The sequence below is a fragment of the Lontra canadensis genome, unplaced genomic scaffold (genome assembly GCF_010015895.1).
Source record: "Lontra canadensis isolate GAN:19392208 unplaced genomic scaffold, GSC_riverotter_1.0 scaffold88, whole genome shotgun sequence".
Lineage (NCBI taxonomy): Eukaryota > Metazoa > Chordata > Mammalia > Carnivora > Mustelidae > Lontra > Lontra canadensis.
Window position 1 is genome coordinate 3,971,543 of NW_022631082.1, and position 21,412 is coordinate 3,992,954.

Sequence of the window (21,412 nt, forward strand, 5' to 3'; positions counted from 1 at the left end):
TTCAGCATGGTGGCCGTTGTCCCTGTGGGGCTCTTGAAGCTGTGGCCAGTCTTTACTTTTATTTTACTTTAGGTCATTTAAATATTTAAAAAGTCAGTATTTGATTCTGTTGCTGGAAAACCTTTTCGTACGTTTGGAACAAGTTGGAGAAATGCGCCTGCATTTTCAGTGCTACGTTGTGTGAAAGCTACGTGTACAAATCTTGTATTTCTGCTGCAGATTTGGCATCTGAATTGAGATGGGCTGCATGGCATTTTAGAAGCTTCCTGTGGGAAAAAAATCCTGCAGAGTAGGATGAAGGAGATACTCCTTCATAATTTTTAAAGTATCACTTACATGTTGAAATAAAATTTTCAGATACTTTGTGTTAATTTAAATATATTTAATTTCATCTTTTTTTTATTTAAAGATTTTATTTCTTTATTTGTCAGAGAGAGAGAGAGAGGGAGAGTATAAAGCAGGGGGAGTGGCAGGCAGTCAGAGAAGTGGTCTCCCAGCTGAGCAAGGAGCCTGATACAGAGCTCAATCCTAGGACCCTGGGATTGTGACCTGAGCTGAAGGCAGACACCCAACTGACTGAGCCACCCAGGTGTCCCTCTTTTTTTCTTTTCTTTTTTTTAAAAAATATTTTATTTATTTATTTGACAGAGATTACAAGTAGGCAGAGCAGCAGGCAGAGAGAGAAGGGGAAGTAGCCTCCCTGCTGAGCAGAGGGCCTGAAGTGGGGGGGCTCGATCCCAGGACCCTGAGATCATGACCTGAGCTGAAGGCAGAGGCTTAACCCACTGAGCCACCCAGGCACTCCTTCATTTTATTTTATTTTAATTAATTAATTTTTAATTTAAAATTTTAAAAGACTTTATTTATTTATTTGAGAGAGAAAGAGAGAGCATGAGCAGGGGGAGGGGCAGAGGGAGAAACAGGCTCCTCGCTGAGCAGGGAGGCAGGCGCAGGGCTTGACCCCAGGACCCTGAGATCGTGACCTGAGCTGAAGGCAGACCCTTAACCGACTGAGCCACCCAGGTGCCCCTAATTTCATCTGTTTCTTTTTATCTTTTCAGAGAAAATTTAAAATGCCATACGTGGTTTATATTATATTTATGTTGGATGCTCTAGATCCTACACAGCCTGGTCACCCACAGCATTGAGCTGTAGTTTGCCGTTGCCCTTGACCTTCCAACAAAGTAGGCAGAACTCAATAATTCTTAACGCACTATTTGCGTAGGTGTTAATCCTAGTGCCACTTCCTTCAGGAAGCCCTCCTTCATTGTCCCAGACCAAGTCAAATAGCTCATTTCTATGATCTCTTTTGGCCCCTGAAGTTCTCCTTGAAGGCATCCTCTTGGTTATATTTTAAGTTGACTTAGGCAGTTGATAGCAACTAGCTAGTCGGAGAGATCCAGGAATCTGGGTCTGTCCTGTTCCCTATGGCACTTCCGTCCCTGGAACAATGATGGGCACGGAGCAGGTCCTCCTCAGATTATTTGCTGAAGGAGGGAACAAAAGAAATGATCTTTAATAAGCTTTCTCTGGGTTGTCATGTCAGGCAAACTGTTACACTGTTTCCTGATTGATGTCACTTGCACCTGCTTCTTCATTAGGCATGTTTTTGAAGGAACAAAGATGGTAAAACTATAACAGAGTTACTCTGTTACGGTAACTGTAACAGAGTTACATGCGTGGACTTTGCATGTAATTGTAAGGTTGCAAACCTCCCGCCACCACTTAAAACTCAGCCTGGGGGAGTCTTGATTGGCTGGTCACACAAACGGGTGTGAAAATAGACCTCCTCTGGGAATTATTTTTAGAATTCAGTGAGCCAGAGAGTGAGTGGGCCAGGTACTTTACGTAGTAAGTGCTCAGAAAACACAGTAGCCCCCCTTTGCCTCAGGGGATATGTTCCAAGACCGCCAGTGGCTGCATAAAACCATGATAGTCTTGAGCCCCACAGATGCTGTATTTATTTCCTAGATGCACACACCTAATGTGATGTGACTAGCGGGCATATAGGAGTGCACACAGTGCAGATGGGCTGGACGGAGGGATGATTCACATACCGGGCACAACAGGATGGCGTGAGATTTCATCACACTCCTCAGAATGGCAAGCAATTCAAAACTTAGGAATTGTCTGTTTCAGGAATTTTCCATGTAATATTTTCTGACTGCAGTTGACCGCGGGTAACCGAACCTACAGATAGCAGGGGGCTACTGTGTAAGCTGTCGCTGGCTCCCCCAGTGCCCCTGGTCCCCGTTGTCCTTCTATCCCAGTATGGAGGGGTGCTTAGTGGGATACTACTTAGGAGGAACCTGAAGCATTCTTCAGTTCCCACCCAGAGGCATTAAAAGCCAGCAGAAGGCCCTACATTGATTTCTGGCACCATTTCTAACCTCCTCAGGATATTTTCTGTCCCAACAGTAAATCCCTCTGTTGTTTAGACTAATAGGGACACCCACAGCTTTAATGAGTTCAGTGAGATTCACTGGAGACTTGAAAAAAAGCAGTTTATTGTTCCCTACTATTACAATCATTTAATTTTTTTTTTAAGAACAGCTTTATTGAGCTGTGATTCAGTATCATACAGTTCACCTATTTTTTTTTTAAGATTTTATTTATTTATTTGACAGAGATCACAAGTAGGCAGAGAGGCAGGCAGAGAGAGGAAAGGAAGCAGGCTCCCTGCTGAGTGGAGAGCCCAGCGCGGGGCTCAATCCCAGGACCCCGGGATCATGACCTGAGCCGAAGGCAGAGGCTTTAACCCACTGAGCCACCCAGGCGCCCCCAGTTCACCTATTTAAAGTTTACAATTCATTGGCTCTTACTAAATTCACCGAGTTGTGCAGCCATTGACTGTAGTCACTTTTAGAACATTCTCATCACTCCAGAGAGAAACCCCATCTTCATTAGCCATCCCTCCTCATTCCCTCCTCTCCAGCTTCTTGGAACTACTAACCTACTTTCTGTCTCTATAGATTTGCGTCCGTGTAAATAGAATCATAGCACGTGTGATCTTTTGTGACGGGCTTCTTTTCACTGAGCATCAAATTTTCAGGCTACATTCATGTTGCTCATATCATATTGCTTTATTTCTTCTTATGGCTGAGTCATATTTCATGGTATGGATATGCTGTATCTTATTGATCTATCCATTGGCTGATGGACATTGGGACTCTTTTCACTTTTCGGCTATTAATGATATTTTGGCTATTAGTGGACATTTGTGTACATGCATATGTCATTTTTTTGTACTGCCCTTGGTCATGCTTTGCAGATAGTGTGCTTTTTACAAGTTGAAGGTTTGTGGCAAGCCTGCACCGAGCAAGTCTGTCTGTGCCATTTTTTCCAAAGCATTTGCTCACTTCGCGTCTCTGTGTCACTTTCAGTAATTCTCACAGTATTTCAGGCTTTTTCATTATATTGGTTTGGTGATTGGTGATCAATGATTATGACTCCCCAAAAGCTCAGGTGGTCATTAGTGAGCTACTTTTTTTTAATTTTAAGGGGCATATATATATTTTGGTCGCAATGCTGTTGCACACTTTGTAGACTATAGTATAACGTGAATGAACTTTTTTTAAGAGAAGGGGAGGGGCAGGGGAGGAGTGAGAGAAAATCTTTCTTGGTCAAGTTTCAAAATCAGATGAGCTTATTTTTTTTTAAGGTTTTGTTTATTGGAGAGAGGGAGAGAGAACAGACGGGGTGGGGGGAAGTGTTCCGATTTGCTGTACATCTCTGTCAGCACTTGTTACTGTCCGTCTCTGATTTTAGCCATTCTTGTGGGACTTTAGCCATCCTTGTGGTTTCTCTCTGTGGCTTGGATTTGCATTTCCCTGGTGTTCAACAGTTGAATGAACGTTCATCTCCGGTTTTGGTCCTGCTGCAGCCTGGGAGGATGGCGGGCAGGTGTTTTTTTTTTTTTTTTTTTCCTGCATGGTAAAATTTTAGTGTGCGCATGTGAAATGTAGGATGACGTTCAGGTTTGAAACCTAAGCCATGCATTGCCAGAGAAAAGACAGGGCACCCGGCTAAATTTGAATTTCCTGTAAACAACAATTTCTAAGGGTAAGTGTGCTCCGAACATGGCAGGGGATATAGTTATCCTAAAGAAATACTTGTTGCTTACCTGAAATTGAAATTTAACTGGGCATCCTGCATTTTTATTTGTTAGATCTGGCATCCCTGCCTGCCACTGGTCGGGTGGGGACTTGTGGGAGGCGTCAGTGACCCCATACTTGGGGCGACCTCTGTATGTTGATGGTTGGACAGGACTGCAGCTGGGAGCTGTAGGTGGGACTTGGGTGGTGTGACCATGTGGGGCTCGGACCTGTGTCCTCATCCCAACTCCTAGTGAGTAGATGAGTGTGTACATGTATTTTCCCTTGATTTAGCCTAGTCTGCAAAGAACGTGACTAAGGAACATTGCAGCTTTATTCCCCCAATTGTTTGCTTTCCTGTTTTTTTTTTTTTTTTTTTTTACCCCCTAATTTGCGCTTCTTTTGTGAGTTGTTCTCAGGGTAGATTTTTAAGAGGATTTTCTTTTTTTCCCTATTTTTCTTAATTAACATATAATGCATTATCTGTTTCAGGGGTTAAGGGGATTTTCTTTAGGATAATCTGTTTGCCTCAGTGATACTGGGGGAAGGTTTAGTGTCTTAGAATATAATAAGTAGAGATTGTGTACTGAGTCTTACATTCCAGGTGCTGAGGGACATGCATGTGTGTGTGTGTGGGCAAGGAGAAGCTGTCTCAAGCATTTGGTTCCGATGGATATTAACTCAAGTTTAAGGGGTACAAGGAGAAAGAAAAGCTTCCAATAGGTATGGGTAGGGGAAGGAAATCACAGAAGGGTGCCTGGAGGAGGTGGCATTTGAACTGGATCTTGAAGGATGATGGGCTGGATTTACAAACAGGCCACTGAGGTATAAAGGGGCTTTGAGAGCCAACAGAGCTTGGGCTACCCTGTCCAGTACAGTAGCCACTAGCTACATGGGTTTATTTCCAGTTCAATGAACTAAAGTAAAATTAAATTCAGGATTCAGTTCCTCAGCCTTATTTGCCACATTTGAACTGCCTGAGAGCCACAGATGGCTGGTGGCCTCCCCAGTCGGCCCCTGGGGACATAGATGCATTGGTATCAATGCTGCAAGGTCTGTTGGACAGCACAGGGCTAGGGCAAGGGTCACCAAGCTATAGCCCCAGGAACGAAACTCCAGGCCTCCACCTGTTCTTGTAAATAAAGTTTTATTGGAACACAGCCACATCCACTTATTCACATATTGTACTCGGGCTGCTTTTGAGCTCCAGTGGCCGACGGGAGTAGTTTCTACCCACACCATCTGAGCTAGGGAAGTGAAGGCACAGAGCCCCGAGAGGATCGTGGTATGTTTGGGAGAAATAGCTAACAGCGAGATAGCTGGTATTAAATGAGCACCTACTATGTGCGGGGCCCTGCTTGTGCGCCTATGTTACTCCATGCCCTGCTTCTCATAGGTCATGTCGCACGGAGCCCTGGAGGTGTGGGAGTGGTGGGCAGCCTCTTCAGCATGGCACAGGGGAGTGAGCGAGCGGGGAGCCCCGAGGGCTGGGAGGGAGAAGAGCCAGGGTCCTGGGGAGCCAGGGAGGGTTCCGGAGCCCAGGAAGGACCACCTTCGGGAGATGGCCATGCAGGGTGTTTGGGCAGGGGAGATCAGTTAACAGGGAACGAGGAAGGCAGGTTGGAAAGGAGAGTCCTTGAGGTAGGAGAATCGACAAAACCAGTTCAGCTCTCCTCGCCGCATTTGGATGCGGGCACCTTTATCCTCCTAAAACCGTCTCCTGAAGATCTCTGATGTTGACTCACCGGGGACGGCTCCCCTTTCCCTTCCGCACCTGCCACCTTACTCAATCCCGTGCAGTTCTCGCGTCTCTACTGCGTCATATTTGATGTAGTGGTTCACAGGGACTGCCAAAGGAGTTTCCAGAAGGTGACGACTTTGGCACAGACACTAGAGAGAAAACATCGTCAGGGGTCCCTGTAGAATTAGCAGGAACCCAGTGCAGAGTGAAGATGTGGGGCCCCTTGCCCAAAAATGATCCAGGATTTCAAGATGGATGGAGGAGCATCGAGCCAAGGGGAGGGCCCTCCTGAGTCCGTCCCATGACTCAGGTTGCACACCTGTGAAGCTGGCCCTACGCTAATTCTTAGAACCTACCCATGGCGTGTTCGCTCACCTGTCTTGCTTTTGGCTTGTTTTCACTTCTAGTGTGTCCCGGCATGGATATCCGGAACAACCTCACGAGGTTGCACGAGCTGGCCAACTGCTCGGTCATTGAAGGACATTTGCAGATACTGTTGATGTTCAAAACGAGGCCCGAGGATTTCCGAGACCTCAGTTTCCCCAAACTCATCATGATCACTGATTACTTGCTGCTCTTCCGGGTCTATGGGCTGGAGAGCCTGAAGGACCTGTTCCCCAACCTCACGGTCATCCGGGGCTCGCGCCTCTTCTTCAACTACGCACTGGTCATCTTCGAGATGGTTCACCTGAAGGAACTCGGCCTCTATAGCTTGATGAACATTACCCGGGGCTCCGTCCGCATCGAGAAAAATAACGAGCTGTGCTACCTGGCCACCATCGACTGGTCGCGCATCCTGGATTCTGTGGAGGATAATTACATTGTGCTGAACAAAGACGACAACGAGGAGTGTGGGGACATTTGTCCAGGCACAGCGAAGGGCAAGACCAGCTGCCCTGCCACTGTCATCAACGGGCAGTTTGTCGAGCGGTGTTGGACACACAGCCACTGCCAGAAAGGTATGCTGGGGTACGCGGGGCTCTCAGCTGCTTCTCACACCTCATTTGTTGGCAAGAAGCTGGAGGCATTCCCTAGATCCGGGTGTGGCACACTGTTTCTGCAGAGGCTCTGGTAGTAAATACTTTTGACTTTGCAGGCTGTGTGGTCTCCTCACAACCCCTCAGCGGGGCCATTGTAGCAGGAAAGCAGCCATGGGCCATACAGAAACACGTGGGCATGGCTGTGTCTCAATAAAACTTTATTGACATGCCAAGTTGTGGGCCAGGTTTTGCCAGCTCCTGCGCTAGACAGTCGAATGTTCCTCTTGCTTGAGGGGGCTAGAGGCGGAGAGTGCGACTTTGTTGTGGGGCAAAAAAAAGTTTATCTCTTATGTGATAATAGACGTAAGATTGCTCAGAGTAGACATTTGGGAAAGGAAATGGGTCAAGGAAGGAAGCACGACAGCAGCCCTTAGTCCACAATTAATGGGGGGTACTTTCTTCTTGTGATTCTGTTGTGTCTTTATTTATTACCTTTCCCTGTCTTTGGGCATTTAGATGATTTCCAGTTATTCTGAAGAGAAGGATGGACATTTTGGGATCAGTACTTTATGGAGCATTTGTTTCTTCGGGCCTTGGCTTTTCCAGAACTGAAATTTCTGGGCCAAAGGCTCTTGCTACCAGTTGCCAAATGACTTTCCGGAAACGTTGTACGGATGGGCGCTCCTCCTAGCACTGGCTGAGAGGGAACACCTTGGCCGGCTTTGAGTGTTGTTTGAAACATCTTTCATAATTTACTGCAGGGAGGAGCCGAGGTGGTGTTACTGTTTGTCTGTGGATGTCTTTGATTGCTATCGGGGTTGAGCCTTTTAGAGCATGTTTGTTTATCATTTGGGTTTTTCTCTTCCTGTTCACATCCTTTGTCCATTTATCTCTTAGGACTTCAGTAGTTTTCAAAATACCAGTCTGTGTGCAGCTTGGTATTGGAGGCTGTTGACCCTTTTGCCAAATGTGTTTTCAGACGTTCTTGTTCAGTGGTGAAAACACTCTGGGTCGCCATTGCCAGAGAAGCTTCAGATGTTTATGGAGTCCGGAGTGGGATCTTTGTGCGCCTCTCATGTTCCTTTATGTTTAGAAAGTTATTTTCTTTTTTAAAAATTAATATATAATGTATTATTTGCCCCTAGAAAGTTCTTTTCCATCCATAAAATGTTCTTTCCCCCCAAATTCCCTTTTTAAATTTTAATTAACATTAAAAAAAAATCCATCCGGGACATTTGGAATCTGTATGCATGATTCAAAGGGATGGTCCCCCCCCCCCCACCCAATAACTTGTTGGGGTCTCACTGCTGTCGATTGCAGAAATTTACTCCTTTGTCTTTGATTTGGGGTCTGTTTCTGGATATCCATCAGGATGTTCCTGTACCAGGCCTGCTACTGTTCTAATCACTATAGTTTTATAATGTTTTTATAACCAGGAAGGAATGTTCCAAACACACCCCCGTTACTTTTTTATTGTTTTGACTCCTTCAGACATCAGGAATTTCCCTGGGAAGAATTAGTGAGCATGAGATCGAGGTGGGTAAAAGTGAGTGTGTGTGTGTGTGTGTGTGTGTGTGTGTGTGTGGCAGTGGGGGGAGGGCCTAAGGGTTGTATCACAAAAGATACAAGGGAAGGGAGAAAGGAGGGTCTTCTCACCTGGGCTCAGAAGTATCAGGAAGCCGCACAAGGTGAGTCCTGATTAGAAGCCACAGGATTGTCCATGAGAAGCCACTGGAGCCCTGGGGAGGGGCCCTGAAGGGAAAGAGAACCTCCTTGTTTGAGGATAGGAGAGGGTACAATGATTATTATATTGTGGAGCAATCTTGGGGACGCTGGTAGGTCAGGGACACATGGGAGCTGAATCACAAAGTGGGGGCAAAGAGTCCACAGAAGTAGAACACTACTTATGGGTTAGGAATTTTGGAGAACACAGAAGTTTCTGAGGTGCTGGGTGGGTGGCAGGTAAGGGGGAATGAACTGGGAGCAGTGGGTTTGGTGATGGTTGGCATTTATGATGGGGAGGGGAGAAGAAGATGTGTAGGATCTATGTTAGGACGGCACACACGGCTACGAGGAGGGCACTGTTAGTTTCATGTTGGAGACCAGAGAACTTACTTAACTTACCTAAGGACACACAGCTAATAAAAGACAACTGGGGTTTGTGCCAAGTCTGAGACACAAAAAAAGCATATGTGTTTTTTTTTTTTTTTTTTTTTTGTGGGGGGGGAGGGTTGTCCCTCTGTTTAGAAACGGTTGAGCCACTCGTAGTTGGAGCATCAGGGCAACCGGGAACACGCTTTTATTATTCCCGTGCCGAGGTCTCCAAATTTAGGTGCTTGTTTGAAATACTCCGGGCTCTTGTGTCTTGAGATATAATTTAAGACATTCCTCTGTGGATTTATTTCTGTACACATTTTACTCAAAATATCCAGAACAGTATTATCTCCAGAAATGTCCCTGGTGGGAGCATTTTTTTTTGAGGGGGGGGAATGTGTGTGTGTGTTTTGTGTTTGTCCCCCCACCCCACCCCCAACACAGTCTTTTGCCTTTGAGAACAGACTGGCTTTGTCGTGGGGGAAGGTGTGGCTCTGCACATGTTGCTGTGACTGACACCTGCTGAGGTCCTGGTTCCTGGCATCGGGCTTGGACGTCACCTGCTCCTGGTGTGTGATCAGCGCTGAGGTCCCCTAGGTGAAGCATTGTCCTGTCCCACTAACAGCTGGTGAAATGACGGTTCTTTGAACCAGTGCCCCGTCTGCTGAGTACCACCCCACTCTGGCATTTTCTTTTCCCCTCAGTTTTTTTTTTTTTTTAAATTGTGGGAAAATACATGTAATATAAAACTTAACCAGCTTCAGGGTTTTTTTCTTTCTTTTTTCTAAGAGTCAATGTTTTTTTATTATTATTATTTAAAGTAAGCTCGATGCCCAGCGTGCGGCTCCAACTCAAGACCCTGAGATCAAGAGTGACACGCACGCTCTCCCATCTCAGCCAGCCAGGTGCCCCGACATCTTAAATAGTTTTAAATGCACACTTTGGTGGCATGAAACACACTCATGCTGTCCTGCAGCCACCCCCACCTTCCGTCTCCAGAACTTTCCATCTCCCCAAATGGAGACTCTGTCCCCATGAAGCACGGACTCCCTGCCCCCCCCGTCACGTCCCTGGCTCCCACCGTCTACCTCCTGCCTGTGTGCACTGGACTCCTCTGGGGACCTCATGGAAGTAAAGTCCTATGGTGTTTGGATTTCTGTCACTGGCTTGTTTCCCTGAGTGCGAGGTCTTCAAGGTTCGTCTGTGTGTGTCTGTGTGTGTGTGTGTGTGTGTACACACCCCCTTTTTCACGCTGACTGGTGTTCCATTGTGTGGCTGGACCACATTCATTTATCATCGTCTGTGGATGGGCTCTTGGGTTCCTTCCACATTTCAGCTCCCGGGAATAAGGTGCTGCGGATGTGAGTGGACATCTCTGGCTTTCTATTTTATTTTATTTTTTTAGATTTTATTTATTTATTTGACAGAGACACAGCGAGAGAGGGAACACAAGCAGGGGGAGCATCAGGCAGAGGGAGAGGGAGAAGCAGGCTTCTTGCTGAACAGGGAGCAGGGTCCCTGGGACCGTGAACTGAGCTGAAGGTAGACCCTTAACCGACCGAGCCACCCAGGTGCCCCTCTGGCTTTTCAAATGCTTATGTTACCTTGTTTCCCCGGCTTTTGAAGGCTTATTTAATGTCCTATGAGACTTGAACGCAAAAACAGACCCAGATGAACCTTTGTAGAGGGAATGCCCCCCCCCCCCCCCCATCTTAGGTGACAGACACCAGCCTATGAAAAACTATCCATCAACTTGTTTGGTTCTGTAGAACCTTCCCAACTACTTCCTGGAGTGGCCAGAGCCATTGTGTTTTTCTTACATGATTATCAGGCTCTGGAAGCTTTTGGGGCAATGTTTAGGATGAAAGTGTTGGACTGTTCTCTGGACCCAGGTCATGCTTTCTCTGCAGGGTGCCCTCTTCTACCTGTTCTCAAAACAATGATACTTTAAGCGGAGAATGCAAAGGAAGGTCAAGGTAATTAAAAGGGAAAAAAATGTGGTGTGTGGCTGGAGGTGCTTCCTCTCTGTCACCCTGCCCATGGATTTGGGGTGCAGATACCGGGAGAGGCTGAATGTAGGGGGCCTTGGATGGGCAGAGTGGAGAGTCTGTGCAGGCTGGGTCACAAATCACCTTGATTGAGACCCTACTATGTGCCAGGCTTTGGGGTGCCTGGGGCCGCAGGGTGGGAACCAGTCCCTGCCTCCTCGAAGAGGACCTTCTGGTGGCAAATACTGACCTTGACTATGTGATGACACCGTCCTGCCAGGAGAGTTCTAGGAGAGGGCCCTGTGGGTGGGAGCACGGATCAAAGCCCCAAACTTGCCTTCAGTGTCCGAGAATATCGCCCCTCCCCCAAGCCACTGTGTCACGAGACCCTGAAAATCGGCCTTGCTGACCCTTTCCCAAGTGCTTACAAGAACTGCTTGGAGGCCTGTTTTGCTGTTCATTGGTCATGAGCGGATAAACCTCTGTCTCCTATCCAAAGGATGGGGACAGTGATGAGACCTGCTTGTCAGTGTCGCAGTTCAGGAGGAGGTGAGGTGGTGGGGAGGGCTTTTATTCCCACGCCTGGAACTCTGTGAGTGTTCTGGAAGCTTCCTGGGAGCACCAGGGTTCCACTTCCCTTCTGAGCAGACCTGGTGCTAGGCAAATGCCTGCCAAAGTTTGGCTCTGGTTCTGATTTTGGGCTTGGGCAGGCAGAGGAGAGCCCACCCCCCGACCCGCTGCTCGGTGGGTGGGGGGCTCTCAGACCCACAGCACCAGAGGGAAGACCACTCTGCTCAGCGGGGGCCTCGAGATGCTCCGGGGACCTCAGCTCTGGGCATTAGGGGCATCAGAAGCCACAGAGCTTGCTTGACCAGCTGCTGTAGCCAAACCTACTGGCATTTTTTTCTCCCCCCTCTGGGAGGCCACCCCAGCTGCTCGCTGCCAGTCAGAGGGGTGGGTGAGGCTGGGGTATGCAGGGTGCCAGGAAACTGGCCGCCACACCATAAACGACATCGGCGAGAGCGTAGGAGCAGGAGGTGGAAGGAGGCAAGTCTCTCCTCCCCGGGTTTGGACTTTCTTCCATCTTGGTTTCAGGTTTTCTGAATGTTGGGGTGCTCTCTTTAGATTAAATATTAAGTATTTAATTCTGCCTGTGACGTGTTAATGATTAGAATCTTCTTGGTAGCCATTGCACGGTTGTAAGCGGTTGACTGATGATGCAGCGTTGAGTCCCCCCACAGTTCCTTCTCACGGACGAGACCATGGAGCCCCCCCCACCCGGGGGTTAGCCTCTTGCCTCAGATCACACGGCTGGTGAACAGTAGAGATGGGATTCTAGCTGGGAACCCAGGTGTTCGAGCTCAGAATCTGAGCTGGTAAGCATTGGGCTTTCCTGCCCTCCAGGTGCAGAGCTGGGGAAGTCCAGAAGACAGAGAAGCGGAGGGGAGGGGGAAATTCCCTGGAATGTTCACCTGCCAACATTCTGGCTGCCTTTTCTTATGGCTCTTTTCATCCCCCCTTTATAGCAGCTGCCTCATCAGGCTAGGATTTATTGAAGACCGGGACTGTGGCATTTTCTTGTTGTGTCCCCAACATTTGTCATGTGGCTAAGCAATGGCATCTTTGACCACTTGGTCCTAGCCGTGTTAATTGAGCACCTACTAAGTGCTAAGCATTTGACAAGCGCTGCCTCATGGAATCCTCACCGCAGCCAGCATAGGAGAGGAAGCAATTCCCGTTTTACAGAAGGGGATGCTGAGGCTAGAGGAGTAATTCAGAAGCCTGCTCTTGGAGACCTTGCTGGGAAATGGCTTGGTGATCAGGCTTGTCTGGTGCCCTTCACCAGAGGTCAGCAAACTGACCTGCGGACCATCAGTGAATTTTCTGCGGCCCATGAGCCAAGTATGCTTTTTATATTTTAAAGAGTTGGGTGTGTGTGTGTAAATCTAAAGGATAATATTTTATGAGAGGTGAAAATGCTATGAAATTAACATTTCAGTGTCCCAAAATAAAGTTTCATTGGAACACGGCCAGGCATGCTCATATGTTCATTTACATAATGCCTGTGCCTACGGTTAGTGCCAGGAACGTATAGCTCTTTACAAAAAAAATCTTGGCTCTGCACCTTATAAAGATGAGGGGGTATGTTGGAGGGTCGAGGCTGTTTTCGTTGGAAATTGGGAGCATCCTAGCACCCGGCCAATGCAGCCCTCCTGCCCCTTGCTGGCACCGAGGGGAGGGGACTGTGAGGTATGGCATGCCATCCTTCCTTACCTTACATCAGGAGCTCTTGTTTGGTTGGGGAGTCAAAAGGCAGTAGTGATTTAACCGTTCAAGGCTGCTCAGCTGGCAGATGTCACAAGGCAGGTAGGTGCCCCCCTCCCCATCCCGTTTCCCTCCAAGTGAGTCATCAGATCGGTCGTTCTAGACATGTCTGGAGCCAGAACACCTGGGTATCACAATGTTCTCTAGATAGTATCGCTGCAGAATATTGATAAATTAAATTCCTTTGTGGTTGTGTCACTGTGGTCCCTGCAGAAAACAGGGAAGTCTAACACATGCGCACAGGTGTTGAATAATAATCATAAAAGATGGCGGATTGTGTCGCATGATGGGCCATTTGAATTTGTCACCTGTATTCCTTTTTGTTTTTGTCAGCAATCTTCTAAAAAAATCTAGGGGAGGACTAAAAGTACCAGCCTGGGGGGGGAAAAAATCAATCCAGGGTCATGGTAATTTCCTCATCATGGAGATGATAGGAATTTTTTAAAATGAACTTCTGGTTTTGGAGATGACTGGATTTTGTGTAGCAGCAAAGAGCAGGGGTTCCCGGTCCTCCCCAGGTTGATGACAAGTTGCCATTGGCATTTGTGGAAGGAGAATGGTTGTTCCAGCTGGCAAATGACGCTTAGAGGGGAAGGAGGAAGGGAGTTCCAGATGGGTGGAATGGCAATGACAAAAAAGGTAGATGCCCATGCCTTTTGTGGGCAGGAGTAAGGAGGCTGCCTCACGATGTGCAGAGCCTTAGACCATCTCATGTGCTTTGGCTGCCAGATGTTTTCCTGTGGCGTGAGGGAGAGGTCATAAAGGTTACCTTGGGGCTGTATTCCGGATGGCCCGTTTCACTGATAGTGCGTGAACAGCTGTGCCGAGCTAGGCATGTTGCTGGGACCCCAGAGTTCTTGCTGAATTGGGAGAAAAGGTCAAAGACATCACTATAAGGTTATAAGCTCAGTAGGCAGAAAGTGTTGCAATAGGCTCCTGGCTGCTGCGGAAGAAGGTAGACCAGTTGGCCGCACGGTTCCCTGGCATCTCAGGGACAGTACTGTCCAAATCTTTAGTGGTAAAGATTCAGATATGTTTGGAGGAGTGCCTGGCTTCCTGGAGAGGGCTTAAGGGATCTCAGTTAACCGCTTTTTCGCCTAGAGAAGTAAATTGGCCCAGTCCTTTGGAGGAAGGTGGTGTAGAGTTAAATACATAATTCCGGAAAGGTGGCCGTCTGGTAACTTGGTAACTGGTCTGACAAGTTTTTCTTTTATTCCCTCCTCCTTGATGAAATTCATTGACCAGTTACTTCCCACCGTGTCACCAGACCTTTGTCAGAATTAAAATCTGTTCTTCGCGGCTGAACACCTGAAATGCCTCAGGGGGGTCCCCGGGACCTCAGGTGCTGCTGGGCTTGGAAGCCAGCGACCACGTGGTCACCCTCCTCCTCCCGCACCCCTGTCCCTGATAGACTGTTCCCTTTCCCAGTGCAGAGTTTCCAAATTGTATCCCCTCTCCTGCTCCCCATTTTTCATCTCTCTCTCAGGCTTGGAGGGTGCCCGTGCTAGCTCAGGCTTAGGGATAAAGAATGTTAAATCGGATTTAAAAAACTCAACAACATTGCTTTCCTCTGGGGCCCTATTGTCTGTCATGGGTGGGGCCATATGGGTAGCAGCAGTTGGGCTAATTTCCTCCAATTCTAGGTTTGGGAAGTGACCCAGGATCTCCCAACGCAGCCTCAAGCCACAGGACAGGGAGGTAGGGGATGGAGCACCATCAGAGGGCCTGGGGGGCATCTGGTGGATAAAAGCCCGTAATCGACAAGTGCCTGGAGGGTTTTGGGTAGAGGGTCCATTGACCTTGTCAGAAGTTTCTTTGCTTCTGATTTGTCTCATCAGGGAGGGTCTTAGGTCTTCAACTACCCCAGGCTGCCGTCTAGAGATGGAGATTCCTTGAGGGGCTTTTTCTAGAGTGTTTCCAAGTGCTTGCCTGGGAGAAACTGTTCTCTTCAGAAGATCTGATAAGGACAGGGTTTCAACTGCCGACATCCATGCCCAGCACCAGTGTTTCTGGTCAACCACCTGCAACCCTTGTCCCTGGGCCAGTGGGGTTCCTGCCACAGGCTATCTTGTTAGTGGTGCGGAGGCTGAAGCTTCTCACCTTTGCAGAGAAACTGCCGGCTATCCCAGCAGGAGATAGGCAAAAGCAAGATAGGCTTTGATCCGAAGTGTTCAAGATTTCTCTTCTTTATTGTGGTAAGATACACCTAAGAGTCACTGTTCATGACATTTGGTACATTCACAGTGCTGTGCAGCCATCACCGCTACATACTTTCCATCATGGCACAAGGGAGCTGTGCACATTAGCAGTCAGTTCTATCTCCCCACCCCTGGAACACCCCCGCAACCCGCGCGCCCCCGGCCCCCACTAGTCTGCTTTCCATCTCTGGGGGTTGACCTATTCTGGATGTTGCGGTATAAATGAAATCATGTGATACTTGGCTTTTTATGTCTTACTTCTTTCCCTCAACATGGTCTCGTGGTTCTCCCATGTCATAGCAGATATCAGGACAGCCCGCCCATTCCTCTTTCTTGCTGAGTAATCTTCCCTCGGATGGATCTGTATACGGTCTTGTGTATCTGTTTACCAGTAGATGAACATTTGAGTCGTTTCCATCTGTTTGCTGCAATAGACATTGGTCCACAGTCTTTGGTTTGCACCCTTAACTTTCGGTTCTCTTCGGGGATAAATCTAGGAGTGGGATTGCTGGGTCATTTAGTAATTCTGTTTAGTAGATTGAATCAAGATTTCTTCCTTTCCCTCCCTCCCTCCCTTTCCTTCTTTCCTTCCTTCCTTTGGTCTTATTTTTTAAAAAATTATTGATTATCAGAGAGGAAGGCACAGATTTGGAAAACCACACAAAATGAATATATAGCCTAATGTAGCCTAATGGCTGCTGCTTCCCTTTGGGCAAGGCTGTGGCTCTGATTATTTTTTCTTTTTTAAAATCTGAAAATTCCGTCATGTGGTAAGATGGTACTCATTGGTCTCCCTGTTTTTAGTGTATAACGAACAGGGCACAGACTGAACTTTGTAACGAAACTTTGTGTTCTTTATGAAGGCAACTTCTGCTAAAAAAATTATTTTTATAAGTGAGTGAGGTATGAAGGTTATTTGCAAAGCACTTTCACAAGGGCAGGAAAACAATAACAACAGCCCAAGGAGTTTATCTTAGGGCTCGTGGTTCTGCAGAAGACAGTGGACAAGACCTTGAGACACATTCCAGAGGGAAAACAACAGATGAATCCAAGAAAGGAGAGATGTTCCAAATGGGGATGAATTTGATGAAGAAGAAAAGTTGGAGAATTGTCTTAAAGATGCCCATGGTGGGGGGGGCACCTGGGTGGTTCAGTTGGTTAAGCGTCTGCCTTTGACTCAGGTCATGATCCTAGGGCTCTGGGATCGAGCCCTCCGTCGGGCTCCCTGCTCAGTGGGGAGCCTGTTTGTCCCTCTGCCCTCCCCCCACGACCACTTGTGTGCACTTTTTCTCTCAAGTAAATAAATCTTAAAAAAAATTCGCGGGGTTCTTGGGTGTCTCAGTCGGTTAAACGTCTGCCTTTGGCTCAGGTCATGATCCCAAGGTCCTGGGATTGAGCCCTGTGTGGGGCTCCCTGCTCAGTGGGGAGTCTGCATCTCCTTCCACTCCCCCTGCTTGTTCTCTCTTTCTCTCTCTTTATCAAATAAATAAGTAAATAAAATCTTTAAAAAAAAATTCTCTTTCTCCCTCTGTCCCTCGCCTTCCCCGTGGTGTTGTACACTTTTTTCTCTCTCTCTCAAAAAAAAGATGCCCGGGGCCCCTGGGTGGCTCAGTGGGTTAAAGCCTCTGCTTTCGGCTCAGGTCATGATCGCAGGGTCCTGGGATCGAGCCCCGCATCGGGCTCTCTGTTCAGCAAGGAGCCTGCTTTCCTTCCTCTCTCTCTCTGCCTGCCTCTCTGCCTACCTGTGATCTCTGTCAAAAAAAAAAAAAAAAAAAAAAAAAAAGATGCCCATGTATTTCAGAGGAGGGCACAGTTCTTCACAGACTTTCTTCACAGGTTTTTTTTTTTTATTTTAATTTTTAAAAAGATTTTATTTATTTATTTGACAGAGATCGCAAGTAGGCAGAGAGGCAGGCAGAGAGAGAGGAAGGGAAGCAGGCTCCCCGCTGAGTAGAGAGCCTGATGCAGGGCTCGATCCCAGAACCCTGGGATCATGACCTGAGCCGAAGGCAGAGGTTTTGAGCCACCCAGGCGTCCTTCTTCACGGTGTTGAAAGGATGCCTTTGAAAGACAACCACAGGCCTGGTGCACTGCTTGACTTGATTTGGGGACTTATGGCCATTGGGAGTTTACAAGTGTCCTGTGTTGGGGATGGCAGATAACAGCAGTGGGCACTTGTAGGATGAAAAAAGGAGTTGGGCACATGAGAGAGTGAAGGGCACAGTAGCACATTGGCCTTGAGGTCTTGGGACGAGGAATGAAGAAAGCTAAGGTGGACCCAGGGCCTAAAAGTTACAAATTCTGAACCAAAGAAGTCAGAAAATGACATTGATTCCCCCTTGACACCCAGTGCTACACAGGGGGGGAACAAATTTCTCTTTTTCCCTGACTCGGTGAAGGAGATCTTGAAAAGGTTCCGGCCAGCCAGCAGTGGTCAGTGGGAGTCCACTCTTAGGGGCTGTTCCTGCTCAGTGAGTAAGTATGAAGTGGCACGGGCTGTGTGTCTCATTTTAGAGGACACTAGAGTCTTTCTAGAAGGCTTTTCTAGGTTTGGTGATAACCCTGTTTTGCTCACATTGTTCTCCCCTCAATGTCTTACGTCTTTCAACTGCTGCTCCTCCTGGATGGGTGGGTGAGTTTCAGCAAGAATAAGGATGTTGAGGGTCCCACCTCTGATGGCAGTGGAGAACCAGCATGGTGACCTCCAGAGCTGGACTCTCCCTAAGGTAGCCTTACCCATCACGTGTGGCAAAGCTTAAATGCATTGAAAGTAAACGGAGTGAAATATTTGTTCCTCAGTTACACTCACCACATTCAGACAAGGCAGATGTAGAGCATTTCTAGCATTTCAGAAAGTTCTGTTGGGCAGTGTCCCCCTAGAACATCTTCATCATTCTAGAATATTTCATTCCATGGTTAAAGGTATCTCCAGGATTATACAGACCGGAATTTGAGTCCTTCTCTGTCATGTGACCTTGGACAAGGTGTGTGGCTCTTCTGAGCTTCTGTTTCCTCATCTGAAATGAGAAACTGGTAAAGGGCCCCCATCTCTCATCAATTTTTTTCTCAGTTTTGACCCGCTAATCTACCCTCTTTGGATAAAAATAATAATCTCATTCCTTTGCTCTTTTTTGAACTTGATTTTATTCCCCTCTTAACTTTGAAATAAAGCATTGAATTGTTTTTCAACCTTTGTATCTCCTTGAGAGTCCGTGGGATAGAGGAAGGAGAGACGTGGGAAAGTTGCACATATACAACAAGGCTATTCTAGGTCCATGTGAGCAAGAAGAGGAACAAGGAAGGGGTAGGTGTGTTCAGTGGGGCACGAGAGTGTCATCAAGAATGAGGAATATGTCAGCTCCTTCCTGGCTTCTCTTTTCTCTTGGGGGAACATGGAACAGAGTGCTTTTCAGTGTAAGCAGAATAGAAGGGGGTTAACAGAGGAAGTAGCCTCCAGATGGGGAAGGGACTGAGGGAGGGAACCTCAGTCTGATTTTTGTTTTCCTGGCTCAGCACTGAGCCTCTTGGTCAACTCATGATTGCTGGTGATGGGAATCAACTCAGACCAACCTAAACTACAGCTGGCGGGGGCGGGGGGGGGATGTGCATTTTATTGGGAGGACATAGGGCCTTTTCTTGGAACTTGTATCAGCCAGCTTTTGCTTTGTAACAGGCCATCCTGAACCATAATGGCTTTACAGCTGTCATTCTGTGGGTTAACAGGGTGGGTTTTCTGGGCTGGACCCACCCACTGAACACAGACATAGGCTCGGTTCTCTCCTGAGTCTGGGATTAGCTGGTGGGATGGCTGGTGGCCAGGTGATCTAGCATGGCCTCAGTCACACGGTTGGCAGTTGGGCTGGGCTGTCAACTGGGATGCTTTGGTTTTCCTCCCTGTGGCCGCTGACCCCGCAGTAGGCTAGCTTGTACTTGGATCATGGTCTGTAGCAAGAGATGAATCCCAAGTCTCTGTTGGCTTTGTGTGTGCTGGGTTCCTGTTGGTCAAAGCAGGTCACAGGGCTCAGGCAAGCTGGAAGCCGGAGGGAGGGTAGACTCCACGGGGAGGAATTTGGGGTGGTTTTTGCCATCTACCATGGAACTCCATGGCAGTGCCATGGCACTCTTGAGACATTTTAGCCGGGACTTAGAGCTTGATTGAACGCCCAAGACTGTGTGTGGTGTAATTGTGAACATAACATGATTTTCCTGAGCAGTTATTTCATTTCCTGAATTCCAGTGACTGATAATCAGTTCCTTTCGCAAAATGACTCTTCATGCTCTCTTTATAATTTATTAAATTCAACCAAACACCCATTTGTCTGTGTCTGTTCTTACACCCGTACCATGCTGATCTAATTACCATAGATTTTGAGCGTGCTTTATTAATGGTAGACCCAGCATTTCCTGTTGCACTTTTTAAAGCATTTTTTTTTTTTCCGGTTGAACCTAGGAATCTCCAAATCTGGCCTCCTCCAGCCTGCATAAAACCCACTGAAATTTTGTTTAAAAACGTTGTATTTAAATTTGTAAATTAATTTGAGAAGGTACACCTTAATAGTTTAGTATTTTTCCTTTCCATGCAGGTATGTAATCAATTTCTCCATTTGTTCAGCTCTTTTTATGTGGTTCTCTTAAAAATATTTATTCTGGGGGCACCTGGGTGGCTCAGTGGGTTAAGCCGCTGCCTTCGGCTCAGGTCATGATCCCAGGGTCCTGGGATCGAGCCCCACATCGGGCTCGCTGCTCGGCGGGGAGCCTGCTTCCCCCTGTCTCTGCCTGCCTCTCTGCCTGCTTGTGATCTCTGTCAAATAACTAAATAAAATCTTTAAAATATATATATATATATATATATATATATATATATATATATTTATTTATTCTGCATATTTCTTGCTATGATGATTCCTGTCTTGTAAAGTTATTTAGAGAGCGAGTGAGTGAGAGAGAGCAAGCATAGGCAGGGGGAGCAGCAGGCAGAGGGAGAAGCAGGCTTCCCACTGATTAAGGAGCCCAGGGTGGGACTCGATCTCAGGACCCTGGGATCATGACCTGAGCCGAAGGCAGACGCCTAACCGACTGAGCCACCCAGGCATCCCGAGATTTATTAAAGATTTATTTAAGAGAGGGAGAGAGCATGCGTGCTCGGGCACACACAAGCCGGGGAGAGGGGCAGGGGAGAAGGAGAGAATCTTGCAGACTCCTCAAGGAGCAGGGAGCCCATGCAGGGGTTGGTCTGACAACCTTGAGATCACGACCTGAGCCAAAATCAAGAGTCAGAGGCTTAAGTGAATGTGCCACCCAGGCGCCCCTGTGTGTGGAGTTTTTGTTGTTCATTGTTGCTTCCGTGAATGGGTGTATTTATCCTGAATCCAGATCCTTTCGTGGCATTGATGAGTTAGTTTTAAATTTTTTCGTTCATGGTGTGCAGTTTTACCCTCTACAGATTTTGGTCTTTTTTTTTTTTTTTTTTTAATCTTGTCTAAGTGTTGTAGCTCTCACGTGAGTTTTAAATCATCATCTGTGGACTTGGGCTTCAGGACTCATATTAAATATTTTAACAAGTGGCATTACCTGACGTGAATGGTTAACAGATGCCCTCAGATAAAATCATCTTCGCTTTCCTGCGGTAAACCCTACTTGGTTGTGAAGAATTATTCTCTTAGTGTAATGTTGAATTCGATTTGCTAGGTTTGCTTTGTTCTGCTTAGTTTTTATTATTTTGGGGGGGATTTTTGCCATTTGTGTTCATGAGTGAAATTGTGCTATGTTTCTGGTCTGTTTAATTTTGCAATCTCTTCATTAGGTTTTATTATCTGATATCCTAGCCACATAATATGAACTAGGCAAATTTCCATTTCAAATGGCATCAGGACTAATGCTTACTTGAAGAACCGGTTATTTGTTGGAGAAATCATACGGTGCTGTCTAACCTGCTGGGGAAGTAATTCTTTGATAACCTTTGAAAAACTTCATAACTGGATTGTTACAGAAT

The 21,412-nt window shown here is 47.1% G+C and overlaps 1 protein-coding gene across 4 annotated transcripts in view; it reads left to right on the forward strand.

Moving 5' to 3' along the window:
- INSR (insulin receptor) overlaps positions 1-21,412 on the forward strand; it is a 125,477-nt gene that overhangs the window by 12,185 nt on the left and 91,880 nt on the right. For all 4 annotated transcript variants that reach the window (XM_032883877.1, XM_032883878.1, XM_032883880.1 and 1 more), the window contains exon 2: positions 6,243-6,794. In XM_032883877.1, coding sequence (XP_032739768.1) covers positions 6,243-6,794 — 552 coding nt within the window. The remainder of the gene's footprint in view (positions 1-6,242; positions 6,795-21,412) is intronic.